Genomic DNA, 16,770 nt, shown 5'->3' with positions numbered 1-16,770 from the left:
GAGCCTCTCCAAGGTCTCCATGTATTATAAATAGGGGTTGAACCCCATTGTATTTCTTAAGCTTTGAGGCAAAGCTCTCTCTCTCTCTCTCTCCTTCAATAAAGATTTATATTTTTATGCCTGTGTATTTGGGTACTCTTGAATGTGTTGTGCCTTTGTGAACATTTGTTCCAAGTATTATTATTGTGCCTTTGTGCACTTGTTTCTCACTAAGAACTTAGTGTTCTTATGTTCATTGTCTCTTTGAAGACATTTTCACAATTATATGCCTGCCAGACTTGCTATGAAAAATATATGAAACTACACATGACAAATAATCTTAGATCTATCCAAATCTTGCTTTTCTTTCTTTTTAGTATAAAATTGAGACTTTTGCGCACTTTTATTGGGTTGGATCAAGGTTGTAAGTATCATATCATAACCCATATTAGTCGGACCCAAAATAAGATACTAATCATATAGTAAAAAAGTTTTTTTTAATAAAAATTCTAAAAAATCAGAAAATAGCAAAATTATAAAAAAATCATAACACATGAAACAATGATGAATTGCACAAAATACAACCAGAAAATTACATATTAAGTATTTATGCCTCTATGAGCTGCAGAAGACATTATCAAACATCAACTATCTCACAAGAACAATGCAAAATATTAAAATATCTTACAATTAATAGCATGTCACAAGACTCATACTTTCATATTACATAAATAAGAATATTATGACAATAGTTGCACTCAATTTTTAATCGGTTTCCATTCATTACTTGAGTCCCTCTTTGCCATGCTCGATCATAGATCAGTCATTCATCTTTGTTGGAGTGTGGAGCCTGATTTCTACCTTGATATGAATCTCTAATTTCCAAAGATCCAACTTTGTTGTAAGTTGGCGGGGGGTTGTAGGGGGGCAACGCCCTCGAGGCAACTTTTTTTTTGAGGGTAGCTTTGTAATTTACTCATAATAAATATTTTTTACCTTAACCCACTTCCTTGGGTGAAAAAATGGGGGAAATGCACATTTACTTTTGCAAATCGCAAAAGTCCTCACCCTTACGCAAAGATCGCCCCCCCCAGATAACTATCTAATGACTTCTACACAAATGAGGGAGTGTTGACCCTGTATCATACGCAAGCCGCAAAAGGTTTTTAAAACCCAAAACTGAAAAATTATGATTTGGGCATTTTTTAAGAGTGTTGACCCTTACAACTACAATACTCACTCATATCACGATATGATTGCCTATCGTATCGATATTCTAAATAGTAACGATACATATTACAATATGATACATACACAGTTGGGTTGGATGATATCCTGGCTCCTGTTTCCTGCACTTCACTTTTCGTATTCATTTCAATTTTTTCATTGTTAGTATATTAAATTTGGGCATTGATTTTGAGGCTCTTGAAGAATCTGCATGTATGGGTACCGGGCGGAGTGCGGGTATGGCACCTGAACCTCGGGGAAAAAACAAAAAGCAGGTACAGGGAGGAAGGAGAGGAGGAAGAAGAAGAAGAAGAAGAAAAAAAAAAACGGAGAAAAAAAGAAAAAAAAAAACGAAGGAGGAGAACGAAGAAGACCAAAGAGGAAAAGGAAGAGAAGGAAAAACAGAAGAAAGATGAGAGGGAGGAAGAGGAAGAGGAAGAGGAAGAGGAAGAGGAAGGGTTGAACCTTCACCTCCTCTTCTACTTCCAATCTGCCAGAGAGAGAAAGAGAGAGAGAGAGAGCATATCAGTAAGGTTGTACCTCTTCTTCTTCATCTTCTGTTTCTCTTTCTTTCAATCTGTCCAAGAGAGGGGGTACCCTCTCGGCCGAAACCCACCAGAGAGAGAGAGAGAGAGTTTCATGCCCCCACCTTTTTATTAAAAAAAGTGGGTCTGAATCAAGTGTGGACCCTAATATAGATCCAAACTGAGAGAGAAAAAAAGAGGTTTTGCTTTTATTAAAAAATGTGGGTCTGAATCAAGTATGGATCCTAATATGGATCCATACTTCATCTAGACCCAAACTCTCTCTTTCTCTCTCTCTCTCTATATATATATATAAACTAGAATATACAAGGTTGTAAGTATCATATATCGGTCGGGCCCAAATTAAGACCGTATCATATCATATCGTAAAATAATATTAATTTTTTATAAAAAAATTCAAAAAAATCTAAAAAAATAGAAAAAAATAGAAAAAAATTCTAAAAAAATCATATCACATGAAACAATGATGAATTGCATAAAATACAACCATAAAATCATATATGAAACATTTAAGTTCATCAAACGTCAACTAATATAGAATCATAGTTAATATTGCTTGCATATCTCACAAGAACAATGCAAAATATTAAATATCTTTCAATTAAGAACATGTCACAAGACTCATACTTTCATATTAAATAAACAAAAATATTATGGCAATAGTTGCCATCGATTTTCAATCGGTTTTTACTTATTATTTTAGTGCTTCGTTGCCATGCTAGATCATTTGATGCAATATTTGTTGGAGTGTGGAGCCTGATTTCTACCTTGATATAAATCTCTATTTTTTGAGGATCCAATTTCGCGGTAAATTGGCGGTGGGTTGTAGGGGTGCAACGCGCCCCGAGGTAAAAGTTTTTTGGAGGCTAGCTTTGTAATTTTACTCATAATAAAGATTTTTTTTACCTTAACCCACTTAGTGAAAAAATGGTGAAAATGCACTTTTACTTATTATTTCAGTGCTTCATTGCCATGCTAGATCATTTGATGCCATATTTGTTGGAGTGTGGAGCCTGATTTCTACCTTGATATAAATCTCTATTTTTTGAGGATCCAATTTCGCGGTAAATTGGCGGTGGGTTGTAGGGGCGAGGTAAATTTTTTTGGAGGCTAGCTTTGTAATTTTACTCATAATAAATATTTTTTTACCTTAACCCACTTAGTGAAAAAATGGTTAAAATGCATTTTTACTTTAGCAAACCGCAAAATCCTTCTCTTGTGCACAGATCGCCCCCCAAATCGCTCTTACGAGTCCTAGAGTACATGGATACCTGTCCTAGGGTGTTGGCTTCTTTCTAGTGTTCATGCAGGTTAGTTGATCCATTTCCTTCATGACTTGGTCTTGGTGCTAGTCAAGCTGATTTGCCTTTTATGTTGTGTCTGTCTCAAATCGTGTTGGATGTTGATTAAGCTAGGTTGTCTTTTGGCTACTTGAACGACATTTAAGGCATTGTGGCCGCTAAAGCTACATTCTGCTTTGATCGGACCAAAGAACTTATTTAACTAAACAGAATATGGAAAAGTACTCATGATCCATGTGTTTGGTAAGACTGGTGACTTGCGTAACTTGGTTAAAGCCCTAAACCATCCTGGCTCCCTAGCTCATGCATAACTTGGGTGAAGCCATAAACCCTCCTGGCTCCCCAACTCACTCAAGGACTGAGTCCGTAATGCATGTGAGTAACACTGTCAATGAGCCAACCTAACCTGGTCCAAGACTCCTATTGTCAAACTGCATGTGGACTATCAGTGGTGCGACCAAGGTGCAACCTTAGTCAGCAAATGCCTGGTTCATCACTGACCCACTGCTGGCTGTAATACAAGGTGTGTGGAGAGAGAAAGAGTTCATTGAAGGACTGTCACCAATGGGATCAGCTACATAGGGGGAGGGTGAAGAAGGGTTTGGAGAAAAAAGGTGAGCCATAATCTATCGGCACCCCTTTCCTTTAGTTATCCTTTAGGCTTTATACCCTCTAGTAGTAGAAATAGCCCATTCTATCACATTTTCTTTCTTTTTTTTTTGTATCAAGCCATACAAATACGATCTATATGGTTTGTTTAGCCAAAAATATGTTTTAGATTGTTTGATTGCATTGTATAAGCAGATTTATTTAAGACTTCAAAATTCAACAGTCCACAATGTGTAAAAATTTTACGATTAAGAAAATCATCCTTTTAAGGTATAAGGTATATAAGGAGGTTTATGACAAGTTGGATACCAAAGAGGGCGAGAAGGATATTTATAGGCTTGCAAAGATGAGAGATAGGAAATCGAGGGATCTGGGTATGGTTAGATGTATCATAGATGAAACACAAAGGGTTTTAGTCAAAGACGAGGAGATTAAGGAGAGATGGAAAGATTATTTTGATAAGCTATTTAATGGAAGTCATGCTCAAGATCTTGGAGACTTGTCAATTCCTTTTCATGAGATGAATCGTGATTTCATGTGCAAGATTCAAAAGAAAGAAATTGCAGAAGCTTTGAAGAAAATGAAATTAAGAAGGACAGTTGGCCCAGATGGTATACCTATCGAGGCTTGGAAATGCTTCGGAGAGAAAGGTTTAGAATGGTTGACAAATCTTTTTAACAAGATTTGGCGGACAAATAAGATGCCTAATGAGTGGAGGAAGAGTACGTTGGTGCCTGTATATAAGAATAAAGGTGATATACAAGATTGCACAAACTATCGTGGTATAAAACTCATAAGTCATACTATGAAACTTTGGGAGAGGGTGATTGAGTCTAGGTTGAGGAAGGTTGTCATGATATCGGAGAATCAATTTGGTTTTATGCTCGGAAGATCAACTATGGAAGCTATACATCTTCTTAGACAACTTATTGAGAGAAATAGAGAGAGGAACAAAGATTTGCATATGGTTTTTATTGATTTGGAGAAGGCATACGATAGAGTACCTAGGGACGTTCTCTGGTGGACAATGATGAAGAAAGGTGTTTCTCTCAAGTACATTAGTATAATTAAGGATATGTATGAAGGAGCAGTAACCAATGTCCACACTTGTGGAGGGGTGACAACCAATTTTCCTATAACGGTTGGGTTACATCAAAGATTTGCTATAGTGATGGATGAACTTACGAGATCAATTCAAGAAAATGTGCCGTGGTGTATGTTGTTTGCTGATGATATTGTTTTGATTGATGAGTCTAGAGTTGGGGTTAATGCTAAGTTAGAATTTTGGAGACAGACATTGGAAGCAAGAGGTTTTAAGTTAAGTAAGAGTAAGACAAAATATATGGAATATCGGTTTAGTAAGCAACAAAGTAGTGATGGGAGTGTAGTGAAGCTTGGTGAGCAAGAAATACCGGTGGATGATTGTTTCAAATATTTGGGATCTATCATTCAGAAGTGTGGAGAAATTAATGGAGATGTAAATCATAGGATAAAGGTTGGGTGGATGAAATGGAAAAGTGCAACTGGAGTGTTGTGCGATCGTAGAATGCCATTGCGGTTGAAGGGAAAGTTTTATAGGACGACTATTAGGCCCGCTTTACTATATGGTACGGAATGTTGGGCTGCCAAGAGACATCATATTCAAAAAATGAGTGTAGCTGAGATGCGTATGCTTAGATGGATGTGTGGAAATACAATAAAAGATAAGATTCGGAACGAGGAGATACGTAAGAAGGTAGGCGTTGCACCCATTGAAAATAAGATGAGAGAGAATCATTTACGGTGGTTTGGATATATTCGACGAAAGTCTAATGATGCTCCAGTTAGAAGGATGGAGAAATGGGAAAATATATTAGTTAAAAGAGGTCGGGGTAGGCCTAGGAAGACTTGGATGGAGATGATAGGAAAGGATATGAATGCTTTGAACCTCACCGAGGACATGGCATTGGATAGAAATGATTGGAGGAGAAGGATTCATGTGGAAGACCCAATATGATTTTCTTTGTTGGTTTATATCGCCGACCCCAATTGTTTTGGGATGAAGGCGTAGTTGTTGTTGTTTAAAATCATCCTTTTAAGATGGAACTACTCAATCAAAAGTGTCTTGCCTTAAAATGACCATGTTGAATGCATTTGTGGGTCAAATTGATGAAATAAAACTCTCACCTATGAGTTTTAGCTAAAGAGTATGGTACTTAGTGTTGCCAATATATATATATATATATATATATATATATATATAGAGAGAGAGAGAGAGAGAGAGAGAGAGTATCATCAAACGACACTCCCGTTGGATGCCCATCGAACCATTGTTGACCATCTGATTTTGTTTAAAATCAAACGGACAATAGTCGGGGCACTTAAAACCCGCTGTCCCATTCGATCCCTCTCTCTGCCTACCACGCTCTGAATCGGCCTTGCACCGCCTCTATCTCCTCAGCCCCCAATGGCCTCTTTCCCATCGCATACTTGTATGCCCACTTCAACATCGACACCACGATCGTCTTGAATCTGCCGGACGAGAGGAATCCGGCGACCACGAGGAAGACAATGTTCATTGCCGTCCCCAACAAAGGGCTAAAGAGCACAAACAATGGTGGGAAAAAAGGAAAAAGAAACAAGGATGCTTAAGGAACACAATTATGAGAGTGAGAGAGAGAAGGGAGGGAGAACCAATCACTACGACAGGGCACCAAGTCAGTGAGGTAGGTCTACTGGGAGGCAACCTCTTGTGCCTTGGCGTGGACGCGATGGGCGAACTGCTCGACCCTCTCCTTTGCCTGCCAAGCCTTGCCCACCAACCGGCCCCGCACCACCTCCATCTTCTCAACCTCGACTACCTCTTCCACATCGCATATTTGTACGCCCATGTTAGCACCGACCCTGTGGCCGCCACGAATCCCTCAGACAAGAGGAATCCGACGGCCACGAGGAAGACAACGATCATTGCCTACACCAACACTGGGCTAAAGAGCACCAGCAGCAGCGCCACCACCGTCCTGGGAGTGTTATTTTTGAGAGGACCACGAGGCTGCCCCCAATCATGACCACCGTCACCACCTTCCCGAGAGTACTCTAGTCTCTCTCTCTCTCTCTCTATATATATACATGGGGCAAGATTTGGTCATAGTGACATGACTGTCTGAATGAGCATGGTCCAAATGTTTGGGATCGGCTGTTGGATCGTGTTTTTCAGAAAAAAATGATTTTATAAGCGAAGAAAATATCACACATTATAGACTGGTGTTTTTTCAAAACTCATAAAAGCTTGCTTACACGTCATAATTGGGAAATCTAACAGCTGGTTCACACTAACCTAAACATGTAGATCACATCTATAAGGTTAGTTTCATGAAAAACAACAAAAAATGACAAATGAAAAAGAAAAAAAAAACTCATTTGTAGGTAACGGCGACATGACCAAATGTTAACCTGTGACCCATCTGGGCTTGTTTGATGGCTTGTCCAGGATTGGATGGAATGAACAAAAAATATGGACAGAACACTCGTTTTGTAACAACTGTACCAAGTCAAACGTTTGTTTTGATTGTAAGAAGTTGTGCAATAGTGGATCCAGGATTTTGCTTAAAAGGGGGGCAAAAATTTTTTATGATAAAATAAAATATAAAGGGGGCAATATAATTTTTTATAATAAAATAATAAAAAGATTTTGCTTAAAGGCGGGCAAAATTTTTTTATAATAAAATAAAAAATAAAATATAAAAATAAAATATAAAGGGGCAATATAAATGTTTATAATAAAATAATGAAAATTTTCAAAACTTAAACTGGTTTTAGGGAATGCAACCTAATTATTGGATTATAGGCATGCAGATAATAGGAATGCAACCTTATAGCTGCAAAATTTTCAAAACCTAAACTGGTTTTAGGGAATGAAAAATTTCAAAACTTAAACTTTAGGAGGGGCCCAAGCCCCTTCTAGGCCCCCCGATCCGCCCCTGAAGTTGTGCTCCTTGTGTCCAAGGTTTGTTTTACGTTGTGTGCAGACAACATGAACACACGCAAATAATGGGTCAAATAACTTCGTTTTGGATCGTACGACTCGATCTGCCCAACCGTATGAGTGTTTTAACATGTTTATTATAGATTTTAGCCCCAAATATAGATCTCGGATTGGATCTAAAAACTATAAAATGCTTACAATTTGAGTAATTTGGGAAAAAATAAGAATTGATATTTTTTTATATAAATGATTTAATCAATGTCATATCACATCTAATTATGAAAGTTTATCATAAAAATATCAAACCCTAAAAGCAAATTAACTATAAAAAATCATATTATCAAACCCTATTAAATCATAAAACCTTAAAATACAATAAAATAAATCATAAATAAACCAAAAATTTGTAAACTATAAGAAAAAGCATAAAATTAAATAAAAAATCCCTAATTCAAACCCTAACCAAAAAAAAATCCCTAATCAAATACAAGAAAAGCCCTAATCAAATTAACTATAAAAAGCCTTAATTAAAAAAAATGATTCAAAGCCCTAATCAATGAAAATCAAAGAATCAAATTAACTAAAAAAGCCCTAATTTAAGAAATTTGATTCAAAGCTTTAATGGAAATCCCTAAATTAAAAAAACCCTAATCAATGAAAAAAAAACCTAAATATTGTAAATCAAAGAAACAAAGAGCAAGAAGAAGAAGAAGAAGAAGAAGAAGAAGAAGAAGAAGAAGAAGAAGGTCTCCAGTGGCGTGGCCGGTCACCGGTGGCCACGCCTTGCCTGCACAGGGGTGAAAGAGAGAGAGAGAGAGAGAGAAGAAGAAGAAGAAGAAGAAGAAGAAGAAGAAGAAGAAGAAGAAGAAGAAGAAGAAGAAGAAGAAGAAGAAGGTCGGCGGTGGCCACGCCCGACCTGCACAGGAGAGAGAGAGAGAGAGAGAGAGAGAGAGAGAGAGAGAGAGAGAGAGAGAGAGAGAGAGAGAGAGAGAGAGAGAGAGGGTCAGGGGTACACCCCCTCTTTTTTCAACACCGCCCCCCGCATTCCCGTTCTCACCGTAACAGGGGGGTGCGAAAATCACACTCAAAATAGGACGCCACATCAAAGGTTTGATGGCAACAGCGTCCCGTGCGACGCGAAGGACACACCATCAAACATACCCTCAAGATCTCCTCACTCTTGTACTGAGGAAATATCTAATTATTGCAATTACCTTCCACCATGCTGGCAGGGTGGATGGGTTTCAACAACAGCCATATATAGCCCTTCACGGACTTTGATGTTGACTGTCACCTTGGGTTCCTTTTCACCAATTTAGGCATGGATGTGTTAATGGACCATTTAGTTTTCAATGTTGCAGGTGGTTTCTACTAAATTTGAGTGTTTATTATTCCTTGTTTGATATAAATCATGTCTTAGATTGCGCAATTTCAATGAGAAATCCTGAATACTTTGTTTTAAAATTGTGATGCAATAAAGGCCAAATTTTTAGTCCTTTGTGAATGTGAGATCACATTTTTAGGGTGTGATTTACAAAATGTGCAATAAAACAATGAAAACTAAATGGTCCTCATTGTTCGTTTCTACAACCATTATGGATGTTCATTGGGTGGGTTCTCCTTTTCTTTCATGCTGTGGCTTATGAACCTGCACTGCTTATCTTGCCTAGTAACCATTTTTTTTCATGCAAAAAATATGCTATTGTCATCCGCACACCTAAATGATATAAATATAGGTAAAAGTTTTCTATATTCCAGCTTATTTTCTTGCTGCCACCAGTTAGTTGCTTCAAATATTTCGTATATGTGAATCTCATTTGAAGTCTTGTGCATGTTACTGTAGTGGATGCTGTAACTGTCTCTGTAATTCACATAATTTTTCCTAATTGGATTAATTGTTCTTGAAGCTCTTGCTTTCTCAATAATTTCCACTAAACAATATTTGACTTTTTAAATGGATGAGGAGTACAAGATTTAGAACTCATTCACAGGATTTTGAACATGCAGCATGTTGCTGGACGCTTAGAAGGACAAGGTGGTATCACCGATCCAGTGGTGCGTAATCAAATTCAATCTGAAGCAGCCCATGTTGGAGTTGCTATGCAACAGTTAGGTGCTCTACTTTTAGAGCTTGGTCGCACAATTCTGATGCTGCGTATGGGACAGTCTCCTGTATGTCTCTCTTCTTGCTTCTCAGCTGAACTTTTTAATCTGTGGAAAGAAATGTAGTAATGTATGTTTAATTGCAGGCTGAATCAGTTGTGAATTCTGGTCCGGCAGTTTATATTTCACGACATGGACCAAATCCTTTGATGGTTCAGGTTTTAGCCAGAAACATTGATAAGATTACTTTTTCCTTTCTTCTTTATTGTGATACTTGCATACTTACAGCATTCTGTTTTTGACACTGTTATACTATTTTGCAGCCTTTACCCTTCCAAGTGAGTCCCTTCGGTGCAAATTCTGCTTTTCCTCTTCATGTATCTGCTGGTTCACCTGGTCAAGTCACTCCATCAGATACACCACGGAATGTCAATATTCATATACATGCTGGTAAGGAAGTCGTGTTTTCAAATATATTGTAGCTGGATGCAGATTCCTTAATGCTTTTGGACCTGTTGTTCCATCAGGGACCTCAGCAGCTCCAGCTTTGTCGCTGGCTGGTGCAAGGGCTACAGGGGGAGCATCTCGTGCTGAAACACAAAATTCAGAACAAGTGAGCACAAATGCAACTAGCTCAGGTGACCCTAGAGATTCAAGCCGGGCTAGAGTTTTGCCCTTGAGAACAGCAGTTGCAGCTGTTCCAGCACAGCCCACAGAAGCAACAAATCATGTCTTGAATTTATTATACCCGCTTCATGCAAGACCCCAACAGACAGTCACCAACCAGTCAATTCCTTCACAAGGGCCCGCCACAGCAGTTGCTGGTGGAGCAGGGTCTGGCTCAGACACTGTTCCTCATCAGCAGCTTTCACAATCTATGACAATTCCAATTGTTACAGCTCAGATTCAGATGCATATTAGAGGTGTCGAAAGCAATGCAAGTTCTGTAAGTCATTTAGGTGGATCTACCTTGACAGCTTCTGGTGTAGCACACTCGGCAGAAAGACCCCAAGTTCTTGAAGGTACGTATGCAACAAATTAATATGCTGTGTTTAGATTATCATAAACAGCACAACATCTCATTGCAGTGATCCTTCCCAGGTTCAAGCTTGTCAAGTTCTGTTTCCCAGCCAACTGGTCATCCTTCCTACAGACATGTTGATGCTGTAAACCATGTTGATTCTAATGCAACAACTGATGGAACTGAGGCAGCAGAGAAACCTGAGAGTTCTTGTAGCACTACATCAGAACTTGTAGAGGTTGAACAATTGGCCTCTTATGATAGTATGTTTTTGCTTTATTGGTCTACGGATATCTGAGGTTAATCATTTCCTGCAGCTTTCAATTATGAATCAACTTAGTAATCCCAATGACATGGATAGAAGAATGACTTCAACTATCGGAACATCCATCAGAACTCCAGAAGAATCTACAGATTGCTCCATTACAGAAACATTTCTTGTAGAATCAAAGACTGAGAACAAGGAGAAAAAAGTTTCTACATCTGCATTAGAAAATGCTTCAAGATCCAACCAAACCGAAGTTGTATCTCATCACGATGAAGAAGTTCCATTGGGATTGGGCTTAGGGGGATTGCAGCCTTCACCTTTGAAGGTAACATAATCATTGGACTTTGCAATTGTTTGCTCTGTTTTCCAAAATTTCTTTCAAGACCATTACTTGTTTCTTGACCTAAAGTTGGATTTTTTTTCCTTGGTTCTTTTTCGCTATATGCCGTTGTATAATCTGATGAGAGGATTAACTGTTGGTGATCTTACTGTATTTAGAGGAGAAATAGGCCAGTGAATCAACAAGTGAAGGGCCAAAGAAGTAATTCAGTACCTGTAAATCAGAGCATGGAAGTAATCTCTCGAGGCCAAAGCATTTTGCAGTCACTTGTCTCTCGAGGTCAGTCTGGCACAACCAGCGGTGATGCCAATGGCACATCACTGCAATTTTCCTCTGTAGGTCAGATGCCTGGCAGTGTTTCTTCAGAAGGGACCAGTGGTAGTGGACAAGTTGATCTTACAAGTATGATGTCTCAAGTACTCCACAATCCTACGTTAAACAGCCTTCTATCTGGAATTTCAGAGCAAGCTGGTGGTGTTTCTCCAGATATTTTGAGAAACATAATGGGCCAATTTGCTTCTAGTCCTTCAATGAGAAATGCTATTGAACAAGTTGTTCAAGAGGTTGGAAACCAGGATGTTGAAGGAATGCTTTCTGGTTTAGGAACTGGTCAAGGGTTTGATTTTTCAAAGATGATTCAACAGATGATGCCAATCGCAACAAAAGCGTTGGGCAGTATATCAGCTCACCCTGCTTCTGTCAATGGTGTTACTACTGGTTCTCAGACTGCAGATGAAGATCGTAGGCCACTAGAGTTTAAGAATGGACTGGATGATCTTAAGTCCCAGGTTAGTGACACCTGTTCACTTTTCCAGTTGGTATTTTTTATATGTCCTTATGATGGTATACAAGTCGGTTGAATTCTTTCTATGTTTGAGCCATTGAAGATTGTTTGTTGCTATCCAGTATTCAAACCATTTGACATGGGGTATTTATTTTTTCAAGGTTTAACTTGATATATCGTCTCGTGACAGTTTATAGCTGGACACTGACCAGAAGTGGGGGGCAGAACTAGTATTATTCTGTCGAATTTTCCAATTTGGTTAACTAATTTGTGTTGGGATGTCTTCTTATCCTCTCCCCACCCCTCTCAAGGTAGCAAAGTGACTGCTTGCCACTGTATGGTTACCATCGATGAAAGCTCTTTTGTTGTCATTGTAACCAAGACTACGTTTAGTTGCCCTGAATATATTATTTAGAAGGTGAATAGGAGCTGTTAAGTTGTCTAGTGTGTTTACTATCAATTTCTGTTTATTGTATTCCTTTAGGGATATTTTCTTTGTGATCATTTGTGTCAGTTGCATAGTTTTCAGTTTGTTAAGGATCATTCAGTCTTAAGAGGTCTGTGTGCACATGCATGTGTGGGATTTGATTTTATCCTCTTTTTGATTAAGTCCGTTCCTTTGATTCTCCAAAATTGAATCTTAGTATGGAACTATTATTGCTGGACATGGATAAATCATAATTTCATGCACAGATTTTGGATCGCTTTGATTTTGAGCATATGTTGGGCAGACACTTTTGTCCTGTCTTAACCTACTCCGAAAGATCCTTTTCTTCCTGTCTTGAACCTATGCTTATAGATCCCTTACTTCCACTCTTTGCTGGTTTTATAGTATTTTGCTGTTTTTGACAGTTCAAAATGAGTTTTAGTACCTTTGTATGTTATTGTCATGACATGCAGGATCTTTTATGCGGTTACAGTTTGAAAGCAACTCCGGCAGCATTGCTTCTGTATTGGGATTTTTTCTTGCAATGACGTTGATCTTTTGTTATTCTTGATGTTGTTTCTCAAAGAGCCTTTATTAGAGGAGTTGAGATCAAAGGAGGGGCTAAGTGCCATGGCTATGTGACAGTAGCCAATCACATGACAGCAATGCATGGGGCCCATAGCTACAGAGTGCAGGTCCCACATGAAATGCTGCCATGTGATTGGCTGTGTCAAATAGCCATGCCACTTAGCCGCTCTGGATCCCTGCTCTTATTATAGTGCTACCAGCTTGCCGTATGTTTAATTCATCATTGGTTCCTTATAGAAGCCCAGAATGCCATTTTGTATTCACTGCAAGCTTTCATTTGCTGATTTCTCCTACACCTGAAACTATTCCTCAATGAAATGTATTTGTCTTAGGAGGTTTGCAAGTTTATATATGACTATGTCTGCAATGTTTTTTGTGTAAAACGCGTAAAGTGTGTGTGTGTGAGAGCGAGAGAGAGAGAGAGAGAGCGAGCGCGCGCGCGAGAGAGAGAGAGAGAGAGAGAGAGAGAGAGAGAGAGAGAGAGAGAGAGAGAGAGAGAGAGAGAGAGAGAGAGAGAGAGAGAGAGAGAGAGAGAGAGAGGCTGCCAACTGCTATAAGGAATCCAAGAACATGAATGACCAGGTGTGCAGTCCCTTGGAGGCACTTCTATTTAGAGTGTTCAGGGTTCTGGCATATTATTAGGATACCTTCAGTTACAAGATGCAATTACAAGTCCCATTCCTAGATGATTACAATAAATTATACTGATAATGACCTGGTCTTGTTCTGGTTCTGATAGTTGTCCAGTAATACATGAAAGGACCTATACCCACCCAAATAAGTATTTGAAGCACCCAAACCCAACTTAGCAAATAGCTGATTCAGGTCACATTAAGAATTGCATTAGAAAGTATACATGTATATAGTTTTTCTTTTTGTATAACCACGTTACCAAAACTGACTAGTTGGTATGGTGGTTAGCAGTCCATCTCAACCTAGAGAGCATGGATCAAATCCTTTCCTCTCCATTCTTTTTAAAGTGAGAATATATTACCTTGTTAGCATAGTCACCTGTATCGCTCAAGGTAATTTCTCGGTTTTAAAATATAAAAGAAACAAAAAAAGATACCTAAAATATATAAAAAGCTGTTTTTTGAAAATCTTGGGAAAATATTGTGATATCATATTTTGAAAATCTCAGGAAAATATCACGATATCATATTTTGGAAATCCCGTGGAAATATTGTCTGACCTTGAAATACTGATAATATCAGTGACTATGATCTTAAGTCTATGCTCAGACCCAAACCTGTATCCGGTTGGGTTTCAAAATATAACCCTATACCCATAACATTTTTTTATTCAGATTTTCATATTTATAGCCAAACCCTAACATCCAGATCCTGGTCGGGTGGGTACCTGGTCTAAGATCTGACCATTGACAGCCCTTGAGATTTTTTCTTCCTTCTCTAATGTATTTATTCATTTGACTTGAAAAGAAAAAAAGATGCTGTCATTGTAACTTAAAAGATCTAAACCAAAATTTTGATTCATAATTTCTTCCTATCATGTTCTGTTCATGAACTCACTTGTTAGCTGGTTGCTCCTTGTGGGTTTGTTGGTTTTTTTTGTGAGTCCATCAGTGAACATGAGTTAGAGCAAGCTATCTTCTTCCCTGATTGTGCAAGTGGTGGGCCCAAACTTAAAGCTAAACTTACGGACTTAAGTGAGTCTTAGACTCCAATGAGTTCAGTTGAGATTGGATTAGACTAATTAAACTCGAATGAGTTTTGTTTCAAGCGGTTTGTTGTCTTATGTTAGACTTTGGTGCATGTCCAGACAAGCATTTGGCATGGATTAGCAAAAAAAAACCCACTTGTTGACAAGTGGACTGTATCTGTATATATGTGTTGTGGTTAACCTTAGTAGATGACATTTACTCTTCTAATATTAGCTTTTAATCTCATTATCTGTGCTCTTTTATATTTCAGATTGATATGCAGGATGTTGCCTCGCAGATTGAGTCCCTCAGTTCACCTGGTGATGTTTTTCGTGCAATGGTTGAGCATGCGGGCAGCGTATATGGTCTAAACACTGATGATTTAGGCCTTGTTGATGAACTATGCAGTGATGACAGACTTGCCCATGTATGCTACCTTGACATATATACGTTATGTGCTAGCTTCAATTACATGAAAGTGTTCTAATGCCCCATTTCATTTTCTGTGGCAGGATTTTATGCAGATGCTTTATCGTAGTCTTCACCGTCGGCTTGAGCCAGAACACAGATCAGAGGAGTTATGACATTGCTCTAATGTGCCTGCGGTTTTTGTTCTTTTGGGTTCATACGAAGTGTATCAGACGTGTTCATAGCAAATCATCAATGTGTTATCTGCTAGAATATGAGCCCCTTTCTACAACTTAGTTAATTATCCCGATTTTCTGGTTTGGTAGAAGTCTATTACTGGGGTTAGTTGATTTCACTAATATGTGATTTATTTTTCTTTCCTCATTCAATATTAACTTGTTTTATAGTTACACATTCCGCTTGTTTCTTTCTGCAATTCTGTGACTGTGCTTGCTGGTGATATGTATAATCCTTGGGGCCTAAGTGCCTTTTCACAAAATGGTTTTGTAACTACATCTTGAGGCTGACACTGGACTGATGCTTTGCACCCTTTCCTAACGGAAGAGTTATGAGCATATCAAGAAAGCCTAGTCTTTGGCGACTGTTCGATATTTCGGTATGCAGGAATTGTTCATTCTTTCCTTGGCAAGAAGGTAAATTATTTCCTTTTGAATCAACTGCGATATATAATTCCTCTTTATCTTCTGTAGGAGTATTTGGAAACGTGTTACTATATTAGTTGTTATTTGGTGTGCTAGGCAGTGTTAGCTGTAAGATGGCTTTCTTAATATGATATTTGAAAATGCACACGTTCAGTGTTTGCTGAGAAAATGCAAAATTTATGGGGGTAAGCATCCTGATCCATCACAGCGCCATTGTGCTGACCATGGTCTTTGTGTATATTTCAGGGAAACCTCAGTGAAAAAGAATAAAAATTCCCAGTACAAGTACATCAAAACACGTTTGGGGGATTTTTTTCTTAAGAACTTGCTGAAAAATTGAATGAGTGATGTTCAAATGGTGATCTGCTCATTGTAGTGATAAAAGTACAATTGTTTTCATCATATTGCAATTTATTGGAGATTTTACCCTAACGATAATGCTTGTTTTTCTGAATTATATTGGTAGCTTATTGGAGAATCGATCTCAAAACTAGCCTGTTTGTTTACTGTCTGAAACTAAATATCGCTTATGTTTCTTGAGTGTATTAAATATTAAATCAATCAACGATGAATCCTCTGGCCAACTAAATCTAATGCATGTTGATTTATGAATTAGGAAAAATATGAAATCCGGGGAGTTTAGTTGTTGGTAACGTTGACACTTATCTAAAGTTGGAAGAACAAATTAACCATTTGGTATAATGGTGTTATATAGGTGCATTCCTCACGCTTAGGGTAAGTCTACTATATTGTTTGCAGCATAGTTATCGGGAAGCTATGCGTGAATCCGAAGCGGGAAGTGTGTTAAAAAGTAGTGTGAAGCGGTAATTGGGATTCATTTTGGAAGCTTGTGAGAAGTGGAAAAAGAAATGTGAACGAAACGA

General features: G+C 38.3%; 1 protein-coding gene across 1 annotated transcript in view; it reads left to right on the top strand.

Moving 5' to 3' along the window:
* Positions 1-15,725, top strand: part of LOC149832876 (Ubiquitin-like superfamily protein) — a 47,086-nt gene extending 31,361 nt beyond the window's left edge. The window contains exons 10-18 of the mRNA XM_090014759.1: positions 9,633-9,797; positions 9,875-9,946; positions 10,052-10,178; positions 10,256-10,750; positions 10,830-10,987; positions 11,067-11,342; positions 11,516-12,145; positions 15,088-15,243; positions 15,329-15,725. Coding sequence (XP_089870885.1) covers positions 9,633-9,797; positions 9,875-9,946; positions 10,052-10,178; positions 10,256-10,750; positions 10,830-10,987; positions 11,067-11,342; positions 11,516-12,145; positions 15,088-15,243; positions 15,329-15,400 — 2,151 coding nt within the window. The 3' untranslated portion in view covers positions 15,401-15,725. The remainder of the gene's footprint in view (positions 1-9,632; positions 9,798-9,874; positions 9,947-10,051; positions 10,179-10,255; positions 10,751-10,829; positions 10,988-11,066; positions 11,343-11,515; positions 12,146-15,087; positions 15,244-15,328) is intronic.
* Positions 15,726-16,770: the final 1,045 nt, after the last annotated feature.

The sequence above is a fragment of the Nuphar pumila genome, chromosome 7 (genome assembly GCF_984573655.1).
Source record: "Nuphar pumila chromosome 7, dmNupPumi1.hap1.1, whole genome shotgun sequence".
In the NCBI taxonomy this organism is placed as follows: Eukaryota; Viridiplantae; Streptophyta; class Magnoliopsida; order Nymphaeales; family Nymphaeaceae; genus Nuphar; species Nuphar pumila.
Note: the sequence above shows the minus strand (reverse complement) of the source record. Positions and strands in the feature narration are given on the sequence as shown.